This window comes from Sinohyriopsis cumingii, chromosome 2, assembly GCF_028554795.1.
Source record: "Sinohyriopsis cumingii isolate HCF-2022 chromosome 2, ASM2855479v2, whole genome shotgun sequence".
Lineage (NCBI taxonomy): Eukaryota > Metazoa > Mollusca > Bivalvia > Unionida > Unionidae > Sinohyriopsis > Sinohyriopsis cumingii.
In genome coordinates, this window is record NC_142962.1 from 84,224,681 (window position 1) to 84,246,824 (window position 22,144).

Here is a 22,144-nt window from a genome sequence, read left to right on the forward strand (position 1 = left end):
ATGTAGTTGGACCTGAATGAAAATGATGCAGACATTTATCTTGAAAATATGACAATTTTGTTATGACTGCTTTTACTAAACAGATGGTCATAGTGATGTTGGGTTTCACTAAAAACACTTTGTGCCATGTGACTAATCTGTCTGTCCATCTGTCAACAATTTAGTCTCTGCAAGATAACTTTACTGATACTGCCCAGGGAAAACTTACAGAAGTCCTGTGGTTCCAAAACTTTCATGAACATGTCTAACATGATAATGCAGTAGGATTGCCAAGGTTTAAAGGTAAATATTGAGTAAATTATTCTGCTTAATCAAGATGACCCAATAGCTGCCTCCTTTCAGGAAACTTTTTAAAATGAAAATAATAATGTTAAATATTTTCTAATCTGCAACAACATTTTATGAAACACAAACAGTGCTGCTGAAGGAGTGTCCATCTTATTAAATATTAAACTTCCCAGACTGGTTGTTATCTCTGCCAAATACATTACCTGATCACATTAACATTAGGTTTACTGCCTTGCAAGATGCAAAATACATCTTTTTGTCCAGTTAACATATAAAGGGAAGCAACTCTTACAAGTTATCTCCCATTTATTTCCACTAAGGGGCCACCATATCCTGGTTGTAACTAGTTTAAATGTTAGCTTTCAACTGTAAACAGTGCCACCTGGAATCGCTTTAAATATTTACCTAATTTTGACCATTGGCCATTTCTTTTCATTGGAATAGTAGTCCAAATGTCTTATAGATTGTGCATACAACATCAGTATAATGATTTATATGTAGTTTTGCAATTATTGTACATGATTAACAATCTTATTGTCTGGATGTTTTTGATTGGTAACACGCATATTTCACCAGTGAAACTGTTGTGCACTGTAATTTATATTTGAACTTACTGTGCTTTTTAGGTCATCTCAGTAACATGAGATTGTCTTTATTTCAACAATTTATATAATTCTTTTATGCACTATGTTCTCTATTTCATTAGAGATGTCTGTCAAGTGCAAAAGGTGAAGATGATTTAAGATCATAGAGGGCAACAAAAAGACTTGTTTGACCTGCACCAAATGCTCATCATTGGACACATGTAACTGTTCATTGTGAATAGAAGACAACTGGGCCAATGTCTTTAAAAGAGAACTAAATGGTTCAAAAAAAATTAGCATGCTCAGAATCATTGGAGCATGACATTTTAAATCTGCACCCCACTTGAGAATCTTTAATGAGTTTTAGGAGGATATTGAGGTGCCACCTCAATCTCTACAAAGACACCAAAAATAGTACCTGCAGCAACTGTGACTGCCGATCCAATTGATGGTATGACAAGTGGTTCCAGTCCAATATTGGAATCATGAATAATTCATCTTTCACAGCAAGATGCATTATCATCAAAGATGTCAATGAGGGAATTTGACCAAAATATAAATTGGCATCCAACTACATATAAGTATAAGTCGCTTTCCCTGTCAGTGAGTGCGTTTGGAAATACTGAAGCTGGTCATGTGGGACTGCCATTCAACTTCATCAGCTGGACCAGTCTGCAAGTCATTGAACTGTTCTCAGTTCACTGACCTAGATGCCAACCAACCTGTCCATCCATCATCTCTGACTGGCAAGATGACTAGTCCTGATAAGGTTGTAGTGACGCCTATTAAACAAGGGATATGAAATCACAAGACCTTTACTTCATGATATGGTAATGCCACTTGTGGCTTTCCAATTTCAGATAAATATTAAAGTCAGACACATCCTGGGTGGTCTGAAAACCTTGGTGAAGTGATTACGAAGGAGAGGTCATTTGCTTTATACTGAGTGGTCTTGCCATCTTTCAATCTTCCCATCTTGTCTGTGACCTATTTGGTCAACTGATGCTAGACCTATTTGCGATGATGTGGAACAACAGACTGCCAGCCTTTGTCTTCCCATTTTTGGACTCGGAGACCCTTCAATCAGCTGGGAATGATTGTGGGCATACAATTTCTCTCCATCAGTTCTTCTGAAAATAATTAAGAAAATGAGGTGCACAGGCTGCAAAATAGTTTTTATTGCCCCTCTACAATCATGCAAATCCTGGATCAATGATCTGCTTGATTTAGTAATAGATGTAGCCAGAAAAATCATAGCAATTCTTAACTATGCAAGCAGTAGAGTTTGCCACCTTTCCATCCATGTCTGTTTAAACTCCTCCACCACACCTGTGTGAGGGATGCACTGAGAGAAAAGGAGTTCAGTACTTAAAACATACCATGGGAAAAGGCATATTTTCAATGACTGGTGCCCCTATTACACTCAAAGGATTCTGTTCCATGATATCCGACACGTTCAGACATGATGTAAGAGATGAGTGGTGTCACATTAAAAATGTCACACAGCTCTGAGCTGAACTGGCTAACTTCTTTTGGTCTCTATTTGAGGAAAAGAAGTTAGCCCCTATTACAATCAAGGAAAACATTTCCATGATGTCAGACATAATGGAAGAGACATCATTGGTCATAATAAGGACCTCTCCAACTTGCTGTCCAGTTTCCACACATCTGCAGTATGCTCACACACCTTGCTTCCAAAATGGAACATCTTCTAGTCTTTGACATGGCTCAGGTCATCTAAGTTTTGAGCTCCTGTCTTCCACCACACTGAAGCAGCCATTACACAACATTTGCCTCTTGATTGTGCTCATTTCAGCATGCAGTGTGAGTGAACTATATGCTCTGTCTGTGGATTCAAATAACATGCATTTCCATTATAATAGATCATTCATTCCAATGATGCAACTTTGTTTTGTTTCTAAGAACATGTAACCATTATTTGGCAGCCAACCAATAACTATTTGCTCTCTCACTCTCTTCAGTTGATCTCTTTGAGAGAAGGGAAACTGCAGGATCTAGTATAATCACTAAGATGCCAGAATCCAGTATGTTCACTAAGGTGCTATCTGAGGTGCACAGAAAACATCAGCAATGACAGTGAAAGGTTCCTACCACTTAAGGCAAACAAAGAGACATAACCTCACAGGTGCTTGAAGCTTGGCTACAGTGAATGTCACAGTATTAGGTACAACCAATGATGATTTCAGTTCATGAAATACAAGCAATTTCCATGAGTCTGGATATTGAATATAATATCTAAATTTCTTCAGCTTATGTTTGTGTGACATGATCTCACAAAGCAGAGAGCCAGATATCATCAGGCCACAAGTAACTGACCTTACTGTTACCACAAACTGTTATGATGCACAACCTCAGACCTGGGTATGACCTTGCAACTTTTGCTCAATTCACCTGTGAAAAATTTTGAATATAAGAAAATGATCAATTGTAGGATCTCACAGCTAGTTAACTCACACGTGTATAAACAAATTGTGTTTGGTTGTGTTAACTAATATTAGGAGACATTAATCTTTTCAGCAGAGTAATGATCTTCCTTCAGGGTGACAATCATAGGATTTCCTCTGCTTACTTATTCTCCTAATGTTAATATGATCAGGTAATGTGTTTGACAGAGAAAGGACATTTATTTTGTACATTATGTTTCTTTGATAATACCTGATAATATTGCTAAAATTTCCTCCCACCCTTTCCAACAAGCATTATGTTAAAGGTTTCACTGAAGATTAAACTGGTTACATTAACTATTCAGGAGTTGCTTCCCATTGACTATATGTTGTATTGATGGAAAGTAGTTTTTTATTTTCATCTTTCAGGGAGGTAGTAGAGAGTAATCCTCATATAAATGTGATCAGGCAGGTATTATCAGAGAAATGTAATTCACTGAAAAATTTGCTATCTCAAAGCTACATTATTAAGCTATAGCTCTTTGTGTGTCCATTCATAAAACTCTTGCACTTTGCTGAGTATGTCTTTTTTCTCCAAAGACTCCAATCAATCTGTCTGATCTTGACCAACTTATTGAACAGTTATCAGCTCCATTTGTTCTACTTGATGACTTTAGCATCCACCATACACATGTGACTGGAAAGATATCAGTGTGAGAGGAAAGAAAATAGAAGACTTTGTTTCAAAATACTTTGCCTTTTTAATGACATCTACCTTCATCCTGTCACATGACCCTACTTATCCTAAGATCTGGCCATCTAGCTGCAATCCATGTCTCTTACTTGACTTCTCTTGATAAGCTGATGAAGACTTTTGGTATTGATCACTTTCCAATATACTTGAGAAATTATACTCCAACCTTGTGGCCAGATATGGAAAATCATGATGGCAGATACCACAAATTCTGAACTAAAATTAATTGTACAAATACTCAGGGGGCAAAATAAAGCCATGAATATTCTGAAAATCTGATTACTACTCCTCCTGACATGACATTTTCACAAAAAATCTTTTGATGATGTCTGGTTGGTTGTAAATGAAACTGGTGTCAGTCTGGTATCTTAAATATGGCTGCCAAATTAGCCATCTTGGAAATCTTATAGTGTCTCCTTCTGAATGGATAATCATAATCAACACTGGTGTGCAGCTTTTTACTGATGATACTTTAAACGAATTTAATTTCCATTGGTCCATGGCATTATACACCATTGCTGTGACCTGTGATTGCCCATCCTTCTAAATTTTTGTTTCTGCAGCAGAGCTTTTCCAAGGATTTTTGGATTTCAGTAAGATTTGCTTTATGTTCCACAATATCCTTGGTTTATGTTTATGTTGATTAAACCAATCCACATTGTCAGAATTTTGGTTTCTCCCTCTCCTTACACTCTAAATATCAATACATTAATCAATTGCTAATTGGGCATATTACTACAATCTTCTTATGTATTGTTCTTATGAAGGACAACAATTTTGGATTCATTTTTAAATTGACGTGTAAAGCACAGAATGTGATTTTAATCAGGATTATTTCTGTTAATTCAGAATCCTGGACAGATGTGAATGAATATGAGTACTTGCAAAATTTACATGAGGTAAGGAACAGTGACTTAGTTCTGCAAGCAGGAAGGACATTCAGAGTTGCTATCCAGTTTTGTGCTGATCTTTTCTGCTACCAGCCAGTATATAGTGATGGGGTCACTGTAATTCCTAACCCTCCCATAGCAGGAAGTATAAATGTTTCTTACAACAATGTGGAAAACAAGGTAAGTTTGCATTTTCACAAAAATTATTGAATAAATAAAAATGATAATTTAAATATTTTTTCAGTAGCTCTTTTGTTTAATACTTCCCATTTTATTAAATATTTTCTTTTAATTCTGATAAATCTTCCATGTAGATAAATGTGTCACAAAAAGTCATATGCTTTTTGAAATTGTCTTGTCTGTAAATATGGTGAGACATATCACTTTTCTGTTAGTGATAGCTGGGATGGTGGCATTGTTAATTAAAACATTTTATACTAAACTTTTTTATAAATCAGTTGTGGGTCGGGGTTGTGGGGGTCATCATTGCATGATTGCAGATGAGACACTTTACTCCACAGAACATATTCTTAATTTAAATACTATTTCTACATCTAAGATGTACAGTGGAACCCCGCTATAACGCGATGATCGGGGTCCATAAAATCGGATCGCGTTAAAAGCGGGGTCGCGTTAATGCGGGGTTTTACAATATTTAACTTTTTTTCCGAGAACATATACGTGTATACATGTACAACGATCAAAAGTTGGCTTATCATCAGATGAATATTAACTGGAATGCATTAATTTAGATATATTCAAAATAATCGATGGCTGATATATTTATAGGTTATTACTGTGCATTAAAAACATTTACTAATTTTTATTTGTTTGAACGATAATACAGATTGACCGATAATACCAGACTATCGCTATATCATGAAAAGTGTATCAACACCGTATGCTACCATGCCGTCGTGGCATGCAGTTCATCCATAATGGATGTAATTTCATTGAAAATCGTACAGATTTAAAATATTCAATAATTTTGTAATAGTCTGAATTCGTCGTGTAAAATATAGGATGAACAAAATATTGAAACCATTTACTTGCCGCCTGATATCGTACGGTCATTGCATGCAGCAATCCCCAGGTCTACATACGGTGTCTGTACAAATTTCATACCGCTAAAATTTTATCATATGCGACAACTGCAAGAATAATTAACAATCAACGCATGATTTCAGCGTTTTTGAACTTGCTTTTCCATAACAGTAAAATACTTTTTTATACATGTATAAGCAAACAACGTACACAGATAAAGCTCGATAACTAAGTAATGAAGGCCTGCAATGGTTACGAATCATTTTTTATATAAAACAAAATTAAGCTGAACGGATGTACAATTTCATACCCTTTTAATTTACAGATAATAAAGTGGATATTATTTACTTTCAACTGTTTGTTGTTTGATCACACCGCCAAGCACAGCATACATGTTGGCGGCTTTCGTCCTTTGATGTTTATTAAATTGTGCGACTCTTGTATCAACCACAGCTTTGTCTGCTGCTTGGCTGTGATTGCAGTTAAATAAGAAGCCCATGTCGGCTATTGTTTGAGCAACGACTGTATACAGAATTCATGGAAGACAATCACAAAGACAATTTACTGGCTTTACTCATGGATCCGTAATAAGTAACACTTCCGATAATGTTTACTTCGGCTTAACAATTCAAAAACCTAATGAAACCAGTTTTCTCTTCTAGAGTAGAATACGGAGCTTCACCACAACCTGTTCAAATTGATAAATTTCAGAAGCCAAGCGTTGTACACACTATTTCTCGTACGTTATATATATCGTATTATTTTAGAATTCATACACGATCACTTCTCCAAAATCACTTAAAGAACCTGGATAAATTGTTAAGTTCCGATCGTTTATTATTAAAAGTCATACGCAAGTTCTTCCACCAAATTATAATAAACGTTTTACACACTATTTCTCGTACGTTAAACAAATATTTTCACGGTCCGATAAAAATACATGTAAATGAATTTCAAATTTCAGGAACCATGCCATGATCATATTATTTTAAAAGTCACAACTAATCTCATGCCCAAAATGAAGTTAATTTCTTTTGTTTTTTTTACTTTTCTCCAAATTTTTTTTCTCCATGTGTGAATGAATATACGAAATTTCGGGAGCCATGCTATGACCGCGTTATATCCGAATTCGCGTTATGGCAGGGCTTGTTATAGCGGGGTTCCACTGTATCATGAATAACATGCATTTCTTTTTCAAATATATTACCCAATGATGACAGTAGGAACACTACTACTGCCTCATAAATCCAGCCCTTCAGATTAAAATGTATTAGCTAGAAAGCTTAAAGTTATCTTCCCACCTTTGGTGTCAGTTATGATCTCCACTTGGTACTGGGATTCATACCAAATCCCTTGAAATCATCAGTTACTACTTCTGCTCATGCCAAGTAGTACACTCTTTGCACACAGAGAGGCCTCACAAAATCCATACAAAAGAGTTTGGAGGTTTTCTACCTTGAAACAAGCTGGAGAAGTTTCATCTTCAAAGGGAAGTATACTCTATCTTTAAATTTACAACTTTTCTGTTCTTTCTATCATTGATGACAGAGTTTCTAACTTTTCACTGCTATCATTTTGCTATTGTCACACATGCAGGCACCTTTGGTATATACATGCATGGGTTGTGATGGTGTCCCCTCACAATGCTATAACCATATTAATAAGTGCAGGCCTGCTGTGTGTTATAGAAAACTCATTTAATATTGCTGTATAATTTCCTCTACATCTGTATACATGTTCAGCACACCATCTCCTTTGCGCAGTGTTCCTTTAGCTACACACATAGAACTCATCACTTGGTAATCAACCTAAGCGCAATCAGCCAACTTTCTGATGCTGTTGGGTTCATGATGGAATACAGCAATAGGTTCTAAATATTGTCCATGAGGGAGGCTATACAATCAGTGTGGCGTGACTTCATGTCCCCACTTGCATGACTTCAAGAAGTCCTGTGATTCACCTACAAGAACAACAGCCTACAAAACAGCAGGATAGTTATATTTTAGAGCAAGACATGATATTGCTTGTTACCCTCCTCATTCTCAGTCCCTTTGTCAACAAGGACAATCTTCAGCCTTGTACCCTTCAAGATTTTAGTCAAATGGAACTCATCATTTAATTAAACAAGGTATGTGTCTCCCAGGAACAAGAATGGAATTAGTACAAGGGATGATTCCTCGCCTGTATAGAACAATTCATCTAATATAATCCTACATTGCCTTCATGGGCTCCCATTAATACAATGATTCTGTAGTCCAAATGGAGGCAGAACATTTGATCATTGGACCAACTTTCACAATCTGCACAATTTGAGGTTGCATCTCAAAAGCAGGGGAAATGGACTGGTCTTACATTGGGGATACCTCGGCAGGTACAACATCTTGCAATCATGCTTAGTATGGATACAAACATAGAGATAGAGGCAAGATACAGGCAAGAGCAAGTTTCCTACCTTTTTGGGATTCCAGAGGAGTGTGGCCCCCTCAGGATCATATCAACATCCTTGAGATGAAAACCGTTTTGAAAGCTATTCATTGGTGGCTGGAGAACCAACATCGGAATGGAGGTCCCATTCTGTCTGACAACTCCACTGTGGTGACTGATCTCAAACAGCAAGTCAGAACCATGGCCCAAGACTTTTGAATTTTTGTTTGGGATTTTCTAAAGTGGTCCCCTCAGTGACAAATCCATATCCAGTTTGACATATCCTAAGCTGTCTAATGTATTGCAGAGTCATAGCCAGATTTCATAAAATTGGTGGGTACCTACAAATAACATGCAAGTGACAAGGCATAAACTGTCTTCTTTAGCTGGTAATAAGAATGACAAAAAATATACTTACAGTTTTACATCCTGAATTTCCTACTTTCTTAGTTCTGCAAATCTGAATTACATGAGCCATGTCATGGGTTCTCAAACTTGATTTCACATTGTACTTTAATTTCAACTATATTTTCCAAGTGCAGTTACATCCTCCTTACTGCACTCAAAATGAAATAGGCATTAAATTCCATAGCATATTTTTGATAATTACAATTGAAAGACTTCATATTTTTACCACATTATGATTTCAAACATTCAATGACAGAGCAGAAACACACTTGCAGATGTCAACACACTTCTCCCTTGCTGCTTCATTCTGATGTGTTTCATGTAGAATTGGTACAAATAACTCTAGTCCATAATCATGAAATTTCATAGAATCAACAAAAACACCAAAATCTATTCATTCCAGATTAAATAGAAAAGTTGTTGCAGTGTGCATTCATTCACAATATGACTCCAAATTTCAATTTTAAGTAGACCAAAATGCTATTTTCTTTTGACAGTTATATCTAGCACACAACTAAGTTCAAATTTATATGTGCGCATTAATAATGTTGTTGTTGTGTAATGATGAATCTGCACTTGTGTATTTAGTTTGGAATATGGCATACATTCAGTTACTTTGTTTCTTGTAGTGTATTTTGTTTATATAATTAAGCCTTAGGTAGCATAAGAAAATGAGCATATAATAAAAAGGTTACTGCATTTGTATGGGAAAATCTGAACTCATTTTGTCCCAAGGTCATGCACTATTTCTATCCAAAAAACGTGTTCATATTTTCTCAAATAAAAAAGTGCAGCTGACCGCTGGGTAATAGTTAAGTATAGTACTACTAGGCATGGGGTAACACTGTTGAGATAAGTGGATGTCAAAATCGGGGAGAGGGCTGAAGAAAAAAAAATTCACATACAAGTGAAATTTATATGGGGTGACCTGTCATCAGTGAGCAGGATTTACACTGCGAGAAAATACACAATGGAAATTGTTTTAAAATGAAGACAAAACCCATTTGAAATGCACTTGTTTATTGACAGTTTGCATTTGTATTACCACTGCGTAATACAATACGTAATGCATTAAGTACTGTCCATGTTATGTAAAATCCATGAACTGGAGTGTAGGTCACATGTTAGAAGATTCAGGCTTCAGTCAAATCCAATTAGAACACACAAATAAAAACATATATAGAAAAAGAAATCATAGTCCTTATTTGATCTGCATCCCATTGTCAACAAACATGTTACTAAACAGTTTCCTACTATTGCCAGTAACAGGTGGCTGTATAATTGTTATTACATGCTACAGGTACTTAATTTGGCCTAGATTTTGATCTGCCTGAGACAACAAACGTCATTATCTTACTAAGGCTACCAAGGGGATGAGGCTATGCAAATTGAAATGAGAACCTAACAAGTGAAAATATTTTACAAACATCTTTGTGAGATGTCCCACCTTCATCTTTTGGCCAGACATTTAGTTTCGGGAGATTGTAAATTTAGTTTGCTTTTTACTTTGGTGTTGATAGCCATTTAAGCATAAAGCAGTTTTGTTTCCTGCAAAAATGGAAACTTTCACGGCACAATAAATATGTTACAATCTTTGATCACTTTGGAAAATACAACAATCAATCAGATTCCATTGCTTTTGTCCAAGTTTAGTGTTGATTTCTTTGATGAAGGGTGCATTATTTTTTATTGAAGATTGTATTTGGCTTGCTTTGTTAATGTGACAGAAACATCATATAATTGTAGAACAAAATATCAGTCGGAACTGGAAGCTTATTCGGAACTGGAAGCTTATTCGGAACTGGAAGCATATTGACATAAATGATTGTAGATGGCTCTATATGACTAATAATGCCTAACTACTGCTAAGTTACTGCTTAATTAAGCAGTTCACTTTGATTTGTTCTACCATTCCTTGATCACTGGCATACTGTGTTACTTTGGAAGATAAGATATTGGACAAACCAAGATCTATAAAATCTTCTGTTCATTTTGGATTTCACCTGTCCCATGACACTGTATCCATCCCCAAGTGGAATTTATGTGGGTATTTACCTTTCTGAACAAGACACCATTTGACCTGCTTTCAAGAGCTTCATTGGTTCATCTATCATATAAGTCCTGCCTCCTCACTGCATTGGTAGGCAGAATTGGTGAATACATTTCCTATTTGTGGATCCATCTACATTCAGTTCCAGCAATATGGGTCAGTATCACTCATGCAGGCCCATACTTTCATTGCAAAGAACAGGCTACCATTCATGGGTAATCAGACTTTGGTAATAATTCCTGTCTGCTCTGGATATTGTATCTCAGGACGCAGTATGAGCTTCTCAAATGGTACTTAAGGAAGACCGAGCCATTGCATCAAAGGAGATCATGCCTCTTCTTGCCCTCAAAAGAAGGAAGGAGGATAAAAGAACAAAGATGATTTCATCCAGGATAAAGCGTGCTAACTGTTCCACATATTGGAAATGAATCTGCTCCTCAACATATGGAATCTGCTTTCCAGTCGGTTTATCTTGAAGCTGTCTCACATACCTTGGAGTTGTTTACATCTAACTGGTAATTTGTTTATTTCCCCCAAAGACATGTACATGCAACTTTTTTTGGGTGATGATTCTTACTTTACTGCTTTTCAGTACCCAGTACTATTGGCAGTTTTGTATCTCTTCACTACATTGTTATTATTGTGTGCATTTTATTTATTTATTCCCCACACATGCAGTGTTTGAGTTTTCTGTCATTCTCACTATACTGTAGTTTAGTACATAATGCATTTGGCAGTAATGGACCCTAACTACCAAGTTATCATGAGGGGAGCTGTCTGTTAAGAAACAACTTTAAGGTTCATGTTGGGAGTGCCTATTTTTTCATGATCTACTATAAGTGTTTTCTTTTCAAATCTCCTTTGATTTCCTACAAAGCTGTTGGCATATTTGCTTCTGGGCAGTTTGAATGCTTTTTGAGACTTTTTTTAGACATCTTTAAATATACTATTTGTTATAACTATGGCAACTGTGATTCATAGGGTATACTGTCTTATAGTGAAATTGCATTATAATGAATTATGTGATACATGTATCTTTCCTAAGACTCTGTGAAATGGGATCCACAATAACCACCTTATGACAGGAAATGTTTTATGATGAACTTATGGAGGGCCGTAATGTAGACAAGAAAGGAAAGGCCAGAGATTGGAAACTTTACCAAGAAGCTAAATCAAGATCCCAATGCTTAGAACAGCAGACCTACTGGAGTTTTATTAAAAACTTGATAGAAGTTGTAAATTCCCATCAAGAACACCAACAAAAGATTTTGGAACTAACCTAAAGTCAGTATGGAGAGACATCTGTGGTGTGGCACCCCTCAAAAAACACAGAAAACTACATTCAGAGGTATCTGAAAAGGCCAGCATCTTGAATCAGCAATTCCAGTCAGTCTTCACACAAGAGGGCAAGAGTGACCTTCCCAATCCACATGGAGATCATTACCCACCAATGCCTGACATCCATTTTACCAAAGAAGGTGTATACAGCTTATTGCAAAAAATTAACTGGCAGAAGGCCACTGAACCAGACATGATTCCAGCAAGGATCATGAAAGACCTACCAGAAGAGTGTGCACCATACTTGAGTTATATTTACCAGCAGTGCTTGACAGGTCCAGTCCCTGATGTGTGCAAAACAGCAAATGTCACAGCTATCATCAATGACCAACCATTAAGCATTAGATCTAATACAAGGCTGTTTGCAGATGACTGTGTAGTCTACTAGGAAATCAATGCCTCCAAGAATTGCAAGATCCTACAAGAAGACCTGAACTGACTAACTCTGTGGGAAAGAACTAGTGTTATGTATTTCCACCCAGAAAAATGCAGCATCCTAAGAGTCTTTAAGAAGAAATTTCCGATCATGACCAGTTACACTATTAATAGGCACAAGCAGGCAACAAAGTATCTTGTAATGGAATTCTCTAAAGACCTCTCCTGCCACATAGCCACATAGACAGGATGGTGAAACAGGGGAGCAGCAACCTTGGTTTCCAGTCCTACAACCAACAAATCAGCAATGAGGAAGTTAAAAGCGCTGCATATGTCTTGCTTGTATGACCTGGCCTTGAGTACTGCTCAACCATGTAGAATCCACATAATGAAGATGAGATAAATAAAATAGAGATGGTTCAGAGGTGAGCCACTAGATACACCACAAACAGATACAGAAATACTAGCAGCATCAGTGCCATGTTGGATTATCTTCAGTGGGAATCACTTGACTCCACAAAAACCAAGGCCCAGCTGACTATGTTATACAGTATAGTGAACAACTTAGTGGACATACCAGAGGACATATATATAACCTTAGTATATAGCCAAACTAGGGTAAAACACAGTAAAAAGTTCCTCCTGAAGTCACCAAGAACAAACTGTTCAGCTTCTTTCTCTGCAAAACAGGGACTTCGAACAAATTCCCATTAACAATTGCAAAAGCTCCTGGCTTGGTATCTAACAAGCAGGAGCTTTCCAGTTCTCATTCTTATGCAATAGGCAGCTGTAAGTAAGACCTAGTGATTCTGAGGGCTGTGCCGGTTGAGGTTCAATTATCTCATCATTATTTATTGAACTTGAAGAAAATCACATTCAATACCCAGAAATTTGAATTGGAATCATGAAATTCTCAACTTTTGAATAAGAAAAGAAGTGATATATTTTGTAAAATTTTCTTTCCAAACAAACATTTTCAGTACACTGTAAATAAAAATATTTATGAATTTTTGATCATTGAAAATGTCACTAACACCTATTGGTGGCAATACTTTAATAAATAAATACAAATTAAATAAGTTTTTTCAAGTGAAATTCATGTTTTAGTTTTAACTTTTAATGCATTATGCCCTCTTGTATTAAGATGTGAAAAATGTCAATCAGTCATCATAGTTATATCTGAAAATATTTCTGTGAGAATGATTAAATGTCAGCCATATTTTGATCTCTTAATTGTGGAAGTATCTTTTGTATTGTTAGACTCAATTAAAAGAAGATCTGCTTTGTTTTATCATGTTAATTTTTGTGTGTTTCTAATCATATAAAGAAGATAAAATAAAATAAAAGTTGTAAGACATACCTGTTAATAGCTAGCAGTTATGATCATGGGTCAGGTCAACTCATTTCAGTTGATCAATCAAACACTGTTATGAACATTATTTTGTAAGTATGTTAATTAAACTAACTTATATTAGTCTACTCATTCACAGATAGAATGAAACAAAATGAGTACTTGGTGAATAAAAAGCTATGTTTCACAGATATGGTATATTATGGAGAATGAATGGAATTCCAGAGTTTGTAGTGAACCGTAAACTCTTGAACTGGCATTCAGACATTTCCTCAAGGATAAGAAGTTTCACTATTACTTACAATGAAATCATGGCATCACTATTTTATAAATAGAACAAAAAAAGAAATTTTAGTTTTGATGTTGATGGTTGTTTCATAAAATTTTCCATGTTTGTGAAAAAAGGCATCTTGTTTTGTTGTGAATCAACAACAACAAAAGGCAGTCATGTAATGCACAATGTTTTCATGTACACGTGAAGGTTCTTGAAACAACTTGAAAAAATATTGTTATTGATCTTTCAGAGGTTGGGTAGCTTGAAAATTTATGTAATTTATACATAATAGTTAAAAACTTCATTAGTATAAGCTCTTTAATAGGGATGGATGGGGACACAGTTTGGTACTACCCAGAAATACCCAGCCCAGTAGGGTTTTAAGATAAAATTATTTCTTGCTGGGTTGCCCCCCCCCATCTTTCTCAGTATCTTTAATTAAATATATTTAAAAAATCCCCATTGTGTCATGAGGGCAGAGAGGGTGGGATGGGGAAGTGGAACAAAACAAGAGTGGAAAAACCTAACCTAGTCAAAACCAACCTGGCAAAATTTATCTACCCATCCATCCCAACTCTTTGTTGACAATTATACCCAATACAGTTATAAAATGACTGGTTAACCACTTAACAGGCCCGTTACCCCTGTCCCCTTCCTATCCCCCCTCATGGGTTTTCTTGATGTTCAGTATGGATGACATCCTCTTAAAAAAATTTGCACCATCAATTATAATGCAGTCCATGTTTTAGGACTCTGTTGTGCTTGAGTGACTGAGGGAGAAGTGTATCTGTTGTTGGAGTGGACTAATGGCCCTTTAGAATATTCCACTCATGGTCAATTTGACAGGTCATTCTTGTTCACCTAAATTATTGCTAGAAAAAATAACTTATATTTAGTAATTTAGTAACACTACACAATCTAATAGCACATCTGCACACTCTTTCATAAAATGAACACCTGCCTACAAGGATAACGTTGTCACAGGGAAAACAAAATTTACAAATATTTCCAGAAGTATTTGACCTGCATGTGACAATCTTTTGATCAGAATTATATGTTATGAAAAGTATACAGATTTCTTATACAATATTTTCCTTTTTTCCTGTAGACCCTTATAAAATTAAATCATTTAATTTTTCAGATAAATGTCATCATGGAGAAATTCAAAGACCCTGATGTATTGGATGAAAAAATAGCACTAGCTGTCACAGAGTATTATGAATGGGCCTTCACAGATGGAAGTCATATTGGCAGAACACTTACAGCATGGACAAGAGTAGAAAATATAAATCCAGTGAATAATACTCATGTATGTTTACATTTTTCAGAAAGAAACAAAATTAAATATATGCTTAATTTTCATACACAGAAGGATGTATCACTTTCATACATAATGTTAACATTGAAAATCTACATATTATATTTAATACAGGCATTTTGTTTTTGTAGTAGTAGTAGTAGTACAGTGTGACCCCGCTGTAACATGGTAGTTGGGAGCCATAAAACCCAGCCGCGTTATATTCTGAACAAGTCAGTTAGCTGAAGAAAATGTACTCACCCAAAAATTGGTGGGGGGGGGGTTAATAAATGCAGGCGATAAAATACGTGCTTTGTCGGCACAGTTACCATCTTAAATTGATGTATATTAAATGAGAAATACACCTGTAGTGAAAACAGAGAAGACATAATATAATGGTTTACTTTATTTAGAGAACCATGAATTGGTACATATACGTGAATCCTGTTTATATATAAATGTCTAATGTATAGCATGAATTGAGTATCAACACCATGTACTCACCTGCGAACCTCATCATATACATCGAATCCACAATACAAGTGATTCCATCAAAAATACGCACACACACAGCTTTAAAATATTCAGTGATTTTGTAACAGGTCATATTGGTCTGAATTCAGTGAAAATACAGCACAATCATGGAATGAATGACGAAACACATTTACTTTAAAGTAAATTCCAAGTCGGTAAAAGTAAGTTTGTGTTTTAAGCCTCCATTGGTAGCATTTATAAGCATAAACTTTTTCCCTGCCAAAAGGAAACTTTCACAGCACAGTTAATGTGTTCCAGTCACGTTGGAAAATGCAAAAATCCATCATATTACATCACTTTTATTTAAGTTTGGTACTGACTTCCTTTGGAGAAAAGTTCTTTGCTGTTATTGAAAGATTGTAGTCTGCTTTTTTTATGAAGGGTGCATGCGCAATTGAAGTCACCGCTAAAGGACAGCTTTGGAGAACCAAACGAATGCCCATTTCTTATTGTGGCGACAACATCAAATAATTGTATTGCATGATTGAGACTGGTATTTTTTCCATTTGCTGAGTACGTTTTCATAACAGTTGGTGCTTCAAAGGTAATCTGTTCCTTTGAAATTTCAGCAAACTATTTTATCGGGGTACATTTTTAAAAAGGAATTGGCCATTGTTTAGACTATTCTAGTTACTGTCCCTCCATGCCTACTGAGTAAACCAATAAGTAAGATGTATTCTTTTTTTACATTTGTGGTAGCAGCATGATGCTGCCTTCCATGCATGTGTCTGAAAATTAACAAAGGGTCAATGGATGATAGAGACGCAGGTGTTCTGATGACAGGGATTATTACAGAAAACGTGAGTCTTCTGAAGGATTTAATTCTGAGTGAAAAGAAGAGGAATTTTACTTACCATCCACATACAAATGTCAGTCTTTGTAAATATATTAATTACCAGCGAGCGGCCGAAAATCCAATGAAAGATAGATTACGAGACAATGCCTCGTCCGATTGATCTCTGTAAACCAAAAATGACAACAACAATAAAAGCAGATGTTTCACAACATACAGAACTCATGCTAGATGTCAAGATAAGTGGATTATGATACAACAATGCACTGTTTAGATGGTTTGTCAGTATGGACAAAGAATTTGTTTATGTAACAATAGATAAATTTCAGTGCATTTTATATCCAGTTTGCAGCTTCCTTTCATGGGGCCTCTGAATTTCTGCACTCCAAACCAATGGTTGTATATAAAAGTTTAAACAGCCAACAATGTCACCAATAAATAAAAAGCCACATGGTATGTTTTGCAGCCAAAAAGGAAAAACAATCCAAGTTTGTGACATTGGCGAAGACCTACGCGATCCCAGAATAAACTTTTTGTGCGTTTTTTCTTCTTATTTTCAAGAAGAAAATACTTTTTCGTGTACGAGAAAAATGCATATAAAATTTCAGGAGCTAAGCCACTATCAACTTGTATTATTCATGTGTTATCTCTTCCCCAAAATGATAAGCAACTTTTTACGTTTTTTTTGTACTTTTTAAGACTTTTTTTTTGTGCACAAGAAAGATACATGTATATGAAATTTTGGAAGCCACGCCACAACCCCATTATATCCAAATTCACGTTGTAATGGAGCGTGCTATAGCGGGGTCACACTGTAGTATGGACACTGGGGCAGTCATCTTGAAAATGTTCTTAGTGCTCTTCATCATGAACTGTAGGTCACATCAGCTTGGGTTGCAGTGTATAGTTGGTAATAAGTAAAAATGGTGCTGATCGGATACACATCACATAGCGACTCTCTTCAAAGTCTTATTGTTGGTACTCCTTCTGAACTGATGGTCATATCAACATGTGGTTTTCACCAGAACACTTCTTTCATTGGTAGTTGTTACTAAGTGAAAGTAGTGTTGCTATGACATATAAAGCATACAATCTTTAAAATCTTGTTATTGCTAAATCTAAATGGTTGGTTATATTGTGATTAAGTGTCATGTAAACACTTCTTAGGATGAATAGTTTGTCCTTAGTGAATAAGGTACTATTCCAGTATCCAACATTTTATCACTGCTGCTCGGGGGGGTGGGGGAGGGTGGCCATAATCGCACGGGGTTTCACCAAAAGACTTCTTATGTGTAGTTGGGCCAAAAATAATTGTGCCAATTTTCATATCCAGCATGACCACCATAGTGGGCATCTTGAAACTCTTGTTATCTTGTTGGATTTTCAATGGAGTAATTTGACATGTAGTTGTCTCTGAACCGCTCCGATGGCCTAGTGGTTAGAGCGTCCGCCTCGGATGCGGGAGGTCGTGGGTTCGATCCCCAGCCGAGTCATACCAAAGACTTACAAAAATGGTACTAACAGCTGCCTTGCTTGGCGCTCAGCATTAAGAGGTTAGTGTTAGGACTGGTCGGCCCGGTGTCAGGATAATGTGACTGGGTGGGACACCATGCTATATGTCTGCGGCATGATGCCCCAGTGCTAGACATCACTATAAACTGCCACATTGCAGACATCGTAACGATATGACTGAAAAATTGTTAAAGCTACGTTAAAAATCCAAATCACAACAAAATCACAGTTGTCTCTAAATGTTACCATATTTAACATACATATATACTGGGACATTATAAAATAATTAATGTTTTTTCCTGTCATCCCAGAAATCATGGTAAAATTTCTTTTCACCTAGATTATGTGTCCCAAGACTTTAGAAGTGAAATTAATTTGTGTTAACTATGTGCTACCCCCATTGCACGTTGCAACAATATAGATAAATAAAATGTTTTTTTGATAATAAAATGAAAGAAACTACTAACCTGATATTATTATTTTATATTCCTCTTTGTTAATATTGAGCAATTTATTAAAGAAAAAAATTATATCCACGAATTATGTATATGTTGCATATGAATCCATACTGCAGTATGTATTGCTTATGTCAGATAACACATGACACATTGTTCATTGACGTGAATATAGAGAAATGAATCATGTCTGGTTGTACTTCAAGGTTTAAATGTGTACTAGACTGAAAACTGGATCCAACAAAGTCACAAACATATGAGAGAGAGAGAGAGAGAGAGATATCAACCAATTGCTTGAGGCACCAGCCATTCATGCAATACATGATGTTAAGTAGAAAATAACCAAGATTGTATTATATCCAGGTTAGCTATATGATAATATCTCACAAATAAAAATCATTGTTTGAAAATATATTTATTGTGAGTGCAAATAACAATCTTTTCGCTAGCTTGGGTTACAAAAAGTATTATTAAAGCAAGTTATTGCTGTGTGTACTATTTCCATGCAAACATCAATGCCTGTTTGTATAAATTATGATTACAGATGGCAAGCAAATAAACGTCCCAGTGGTGAATAAACACAACAGGCAGTGAGCAATAAACTCATTGTTTGAATTGACTGACAGGATATCAAATACAAAGGTTATTTTCTTACAAAGCAAGCTGATGGATCTTAATAATACCTTGAATGATGCCAGGTTTTTGTGTACTGCATTTGTCTTGTAAACAAGTTAACTAAAAATTAAACAGTATTTGTATGCCTCTTTATGACAGCTGTAGTTTTTCGGATTTCACATAATTTTTAAATTTATTTTATTTTATTAATATATGTCCTTGTGTAGTAGGTATGTTGCTGAAAGTATGATTAAAGGTGGGTGAGAAAACAATCTTCCTATGTTTGTGAGCATAATAATAAAATCCATCCCAAGAGTCTTAGATGTGTGACAGTATTTTTGGGAACGCCTTTTCTCTGGGCAAAGATTTTATCAACTTGGGTTTGATTTTCCTATTCTGTAAACAGACACATGGGAAAGATTATATTATGGTAAAACCTGTAAATTGAATTGTTCAACACAAAGTAGGCTTTTTTTTGTTTGTTCATTGTTTGTTTTTTTCTAAGTTGTTTATTGTTTGTTCATTGTTTTTTTCTTTCTAATTTGCTCATTTTGAATAATGTTTATGTTAACAATTTTAAATTTACATAAAATGACTGCAACAGTTACACCTAAATTCTAAAAAAGTTCATGAATAGAAAAACTGGGGATATATTCTTTTCTCTTCTCCTAGTAATTCCCAGATAATAAATTGAGAAATAGATAATTGTTCATACTAGCTTTGGTATTGAGTTAAGACTTTCATTCAAGTATTGGCCTATTACTTTTCATATTTTCAAAATTTACTATAGCATAAGTCAAACAGTGTATTATCCAAACTTTGATGGCTAATTCTGATCCTTTTGTATTTTACTTACATTTCAATGTTTATTTTCTGTATACAAACTGCTTTGATAGATATCACATGTGTATTATACTTTCTATTAGGTTAAGTCATAGTTTGGAGCTCAGACCAAAGTTTAATTATGCTGTCTAGTACTATAAATGAAATGAGATCATTTTAATATTGATATTTCAATACATATAAGTTTAAAATAACATGAAATATATGTGGAATCTATGTCTATTTCATACTTTGTACATTTAAAAAAGGGAATAATCTCTTGGAACCAGTTTGTCACAACAGTCTTGTAAGTGAGTAGCAGGCACAATTTAGATCAGAAACAATATGGTGCGCTGCATGGGTTTACTTCTGAATAAAATGCATTTCATTCAGTGATAATTTAAAAGTTTGTAAGGCAAATAATTTCATTTCATCAATACCATTCAACTGTTATATGTGGATTGTGTAGTGCAATGTATTCCCTTCTTAAGACTCATTACAGAAATAGGTGAAGCCATAGTCTATGTATGCGATTCATCCTATCCTAATTTAATAATTATGATAAATTTTTCAGCTGACAAATAAAAATTCATAGTATTGGAACAAATGTTTGAATTTTAAACATTTCTGATTTTGAGAAAGAGCAGAGTTAGAATTTATGTAGGAAAAAATAGAGCTATTTTCATCAGTGATATTTTATGTTTAAAAACTTAAATAATTTTTTTTATATATACAGATTTTGCTGCATTTTCATATGTTGCACCCAGGTTACACCATGGTTCATTTCTGTTATAAAACAATATTCATGGTGATTTCCATGGACAGCATTCATCACTGAAAAATAGTCCATCATTTATAACATTGTGAGCCAGTATGATATAAAATCAAGCATGAGAAAGTTATTTTTTTAAAAATGGTAATATAGTAAATGTCATTATTCAATATGAATATTATTTTTATTTCATTTTTAGCTTGCCTTTGAGTTGTTAGTGAATGAAACAATCCAGTTTTCAAAATGTTGGAGGCTTTCAGTCAGGGGAGTTACATATTCAAAACTGTCTTCTGCTGTATCTTCTGACATCAAGACATGTGATGACATTAACAGTGTGAGACCAAGCATTGTTATTGATGCAGTTGGGGAGCCCATTGCTTCTCCAGGTGAGATCTGCTGATCATAAATTTTTAGGGTATATTTTTTAAATGTTACTTTTTTATTGCAAATATTTCCAGCTTCTAACTTTTTTTTGCCACTTGAGAACCTAAGATCTTGTAGAGTTTTCTGTTGGATTTGAGTAATTTTCTGAGAAACATTTTTCTGAAACATATTTTTATCCTTTCGTCTTGACATGTTCAGAAGAAACTACCTAATTGAGCATCAGGGATGAACATATATTCTTTGTTCTTTTTCAATTCCAAAATTTGTGCACAAAATTTTCCTTATTCGACATGAATTTGTGATCACCTTGATGGCTAGATTGTAACTATTAACACTTAGCATGTTGATGACAAGACAAAAATTCCTCCAAGAAGTTTTTAAAACCCCCACAGATTAAACATATTTTGACATCCAGGAAAGCACAATAAGATTTTATTCCCCCCCCCCCACTGAAAGAGCATCTTGATTTTGTCATGTTCGTTTGTTCATACATCACTAAGCCCACCCATAAGCACGTGTGTCTGTTCTGAGAGGTTTGTTTGCAAAATTCAAAGCAATTCAAAATTCAAAATAAAATCATTTAAAGTAGTCAAACTAAATTTTGCTAGTGGTTTTGCAGATGACCTGATTAGATTTTCAGACAAATGCAGAATTTTTCAATTTTTTTATACATATTTTTAAACTCATTTGTATTCATATGTAGATGATCTTTACAAGTATTGCAACCATTATAGCAATTTTTTATGTTTAATAAATGTGAACTTTGTTTATACTT

At 35.1% G+C, this 22,144-nt stretch overlaps 1 protein-coding gene across 1 annotated transcript in view; it reads left to right on the plus strand.

Annotated features, from left to right (window-relative positions):
• LOC149805301 (uncharacterized) overlaps nt 1–22,144 on the plus strand; it is a 384,402-nt gene that overhangs the window by 199,692 nt on the left and 162,566 nt on the right. The window contains exons 26-28 of the mRNA XM_089949218.1: nt 4,881–5,101; nt 15,327–15,494; nt 21,185–21,371. Coding sequence (XP_089805344.1) covers nt 4,881–5,101; nt 15,327–15,494; nt 21,185–21,371 — 576 coding nt within the window. The remainder of the gene's footprint in view (nt 1–4,880; nt 5,102–15,326; nt 15,495–21,184; nt 21,372–22,144) is intronic.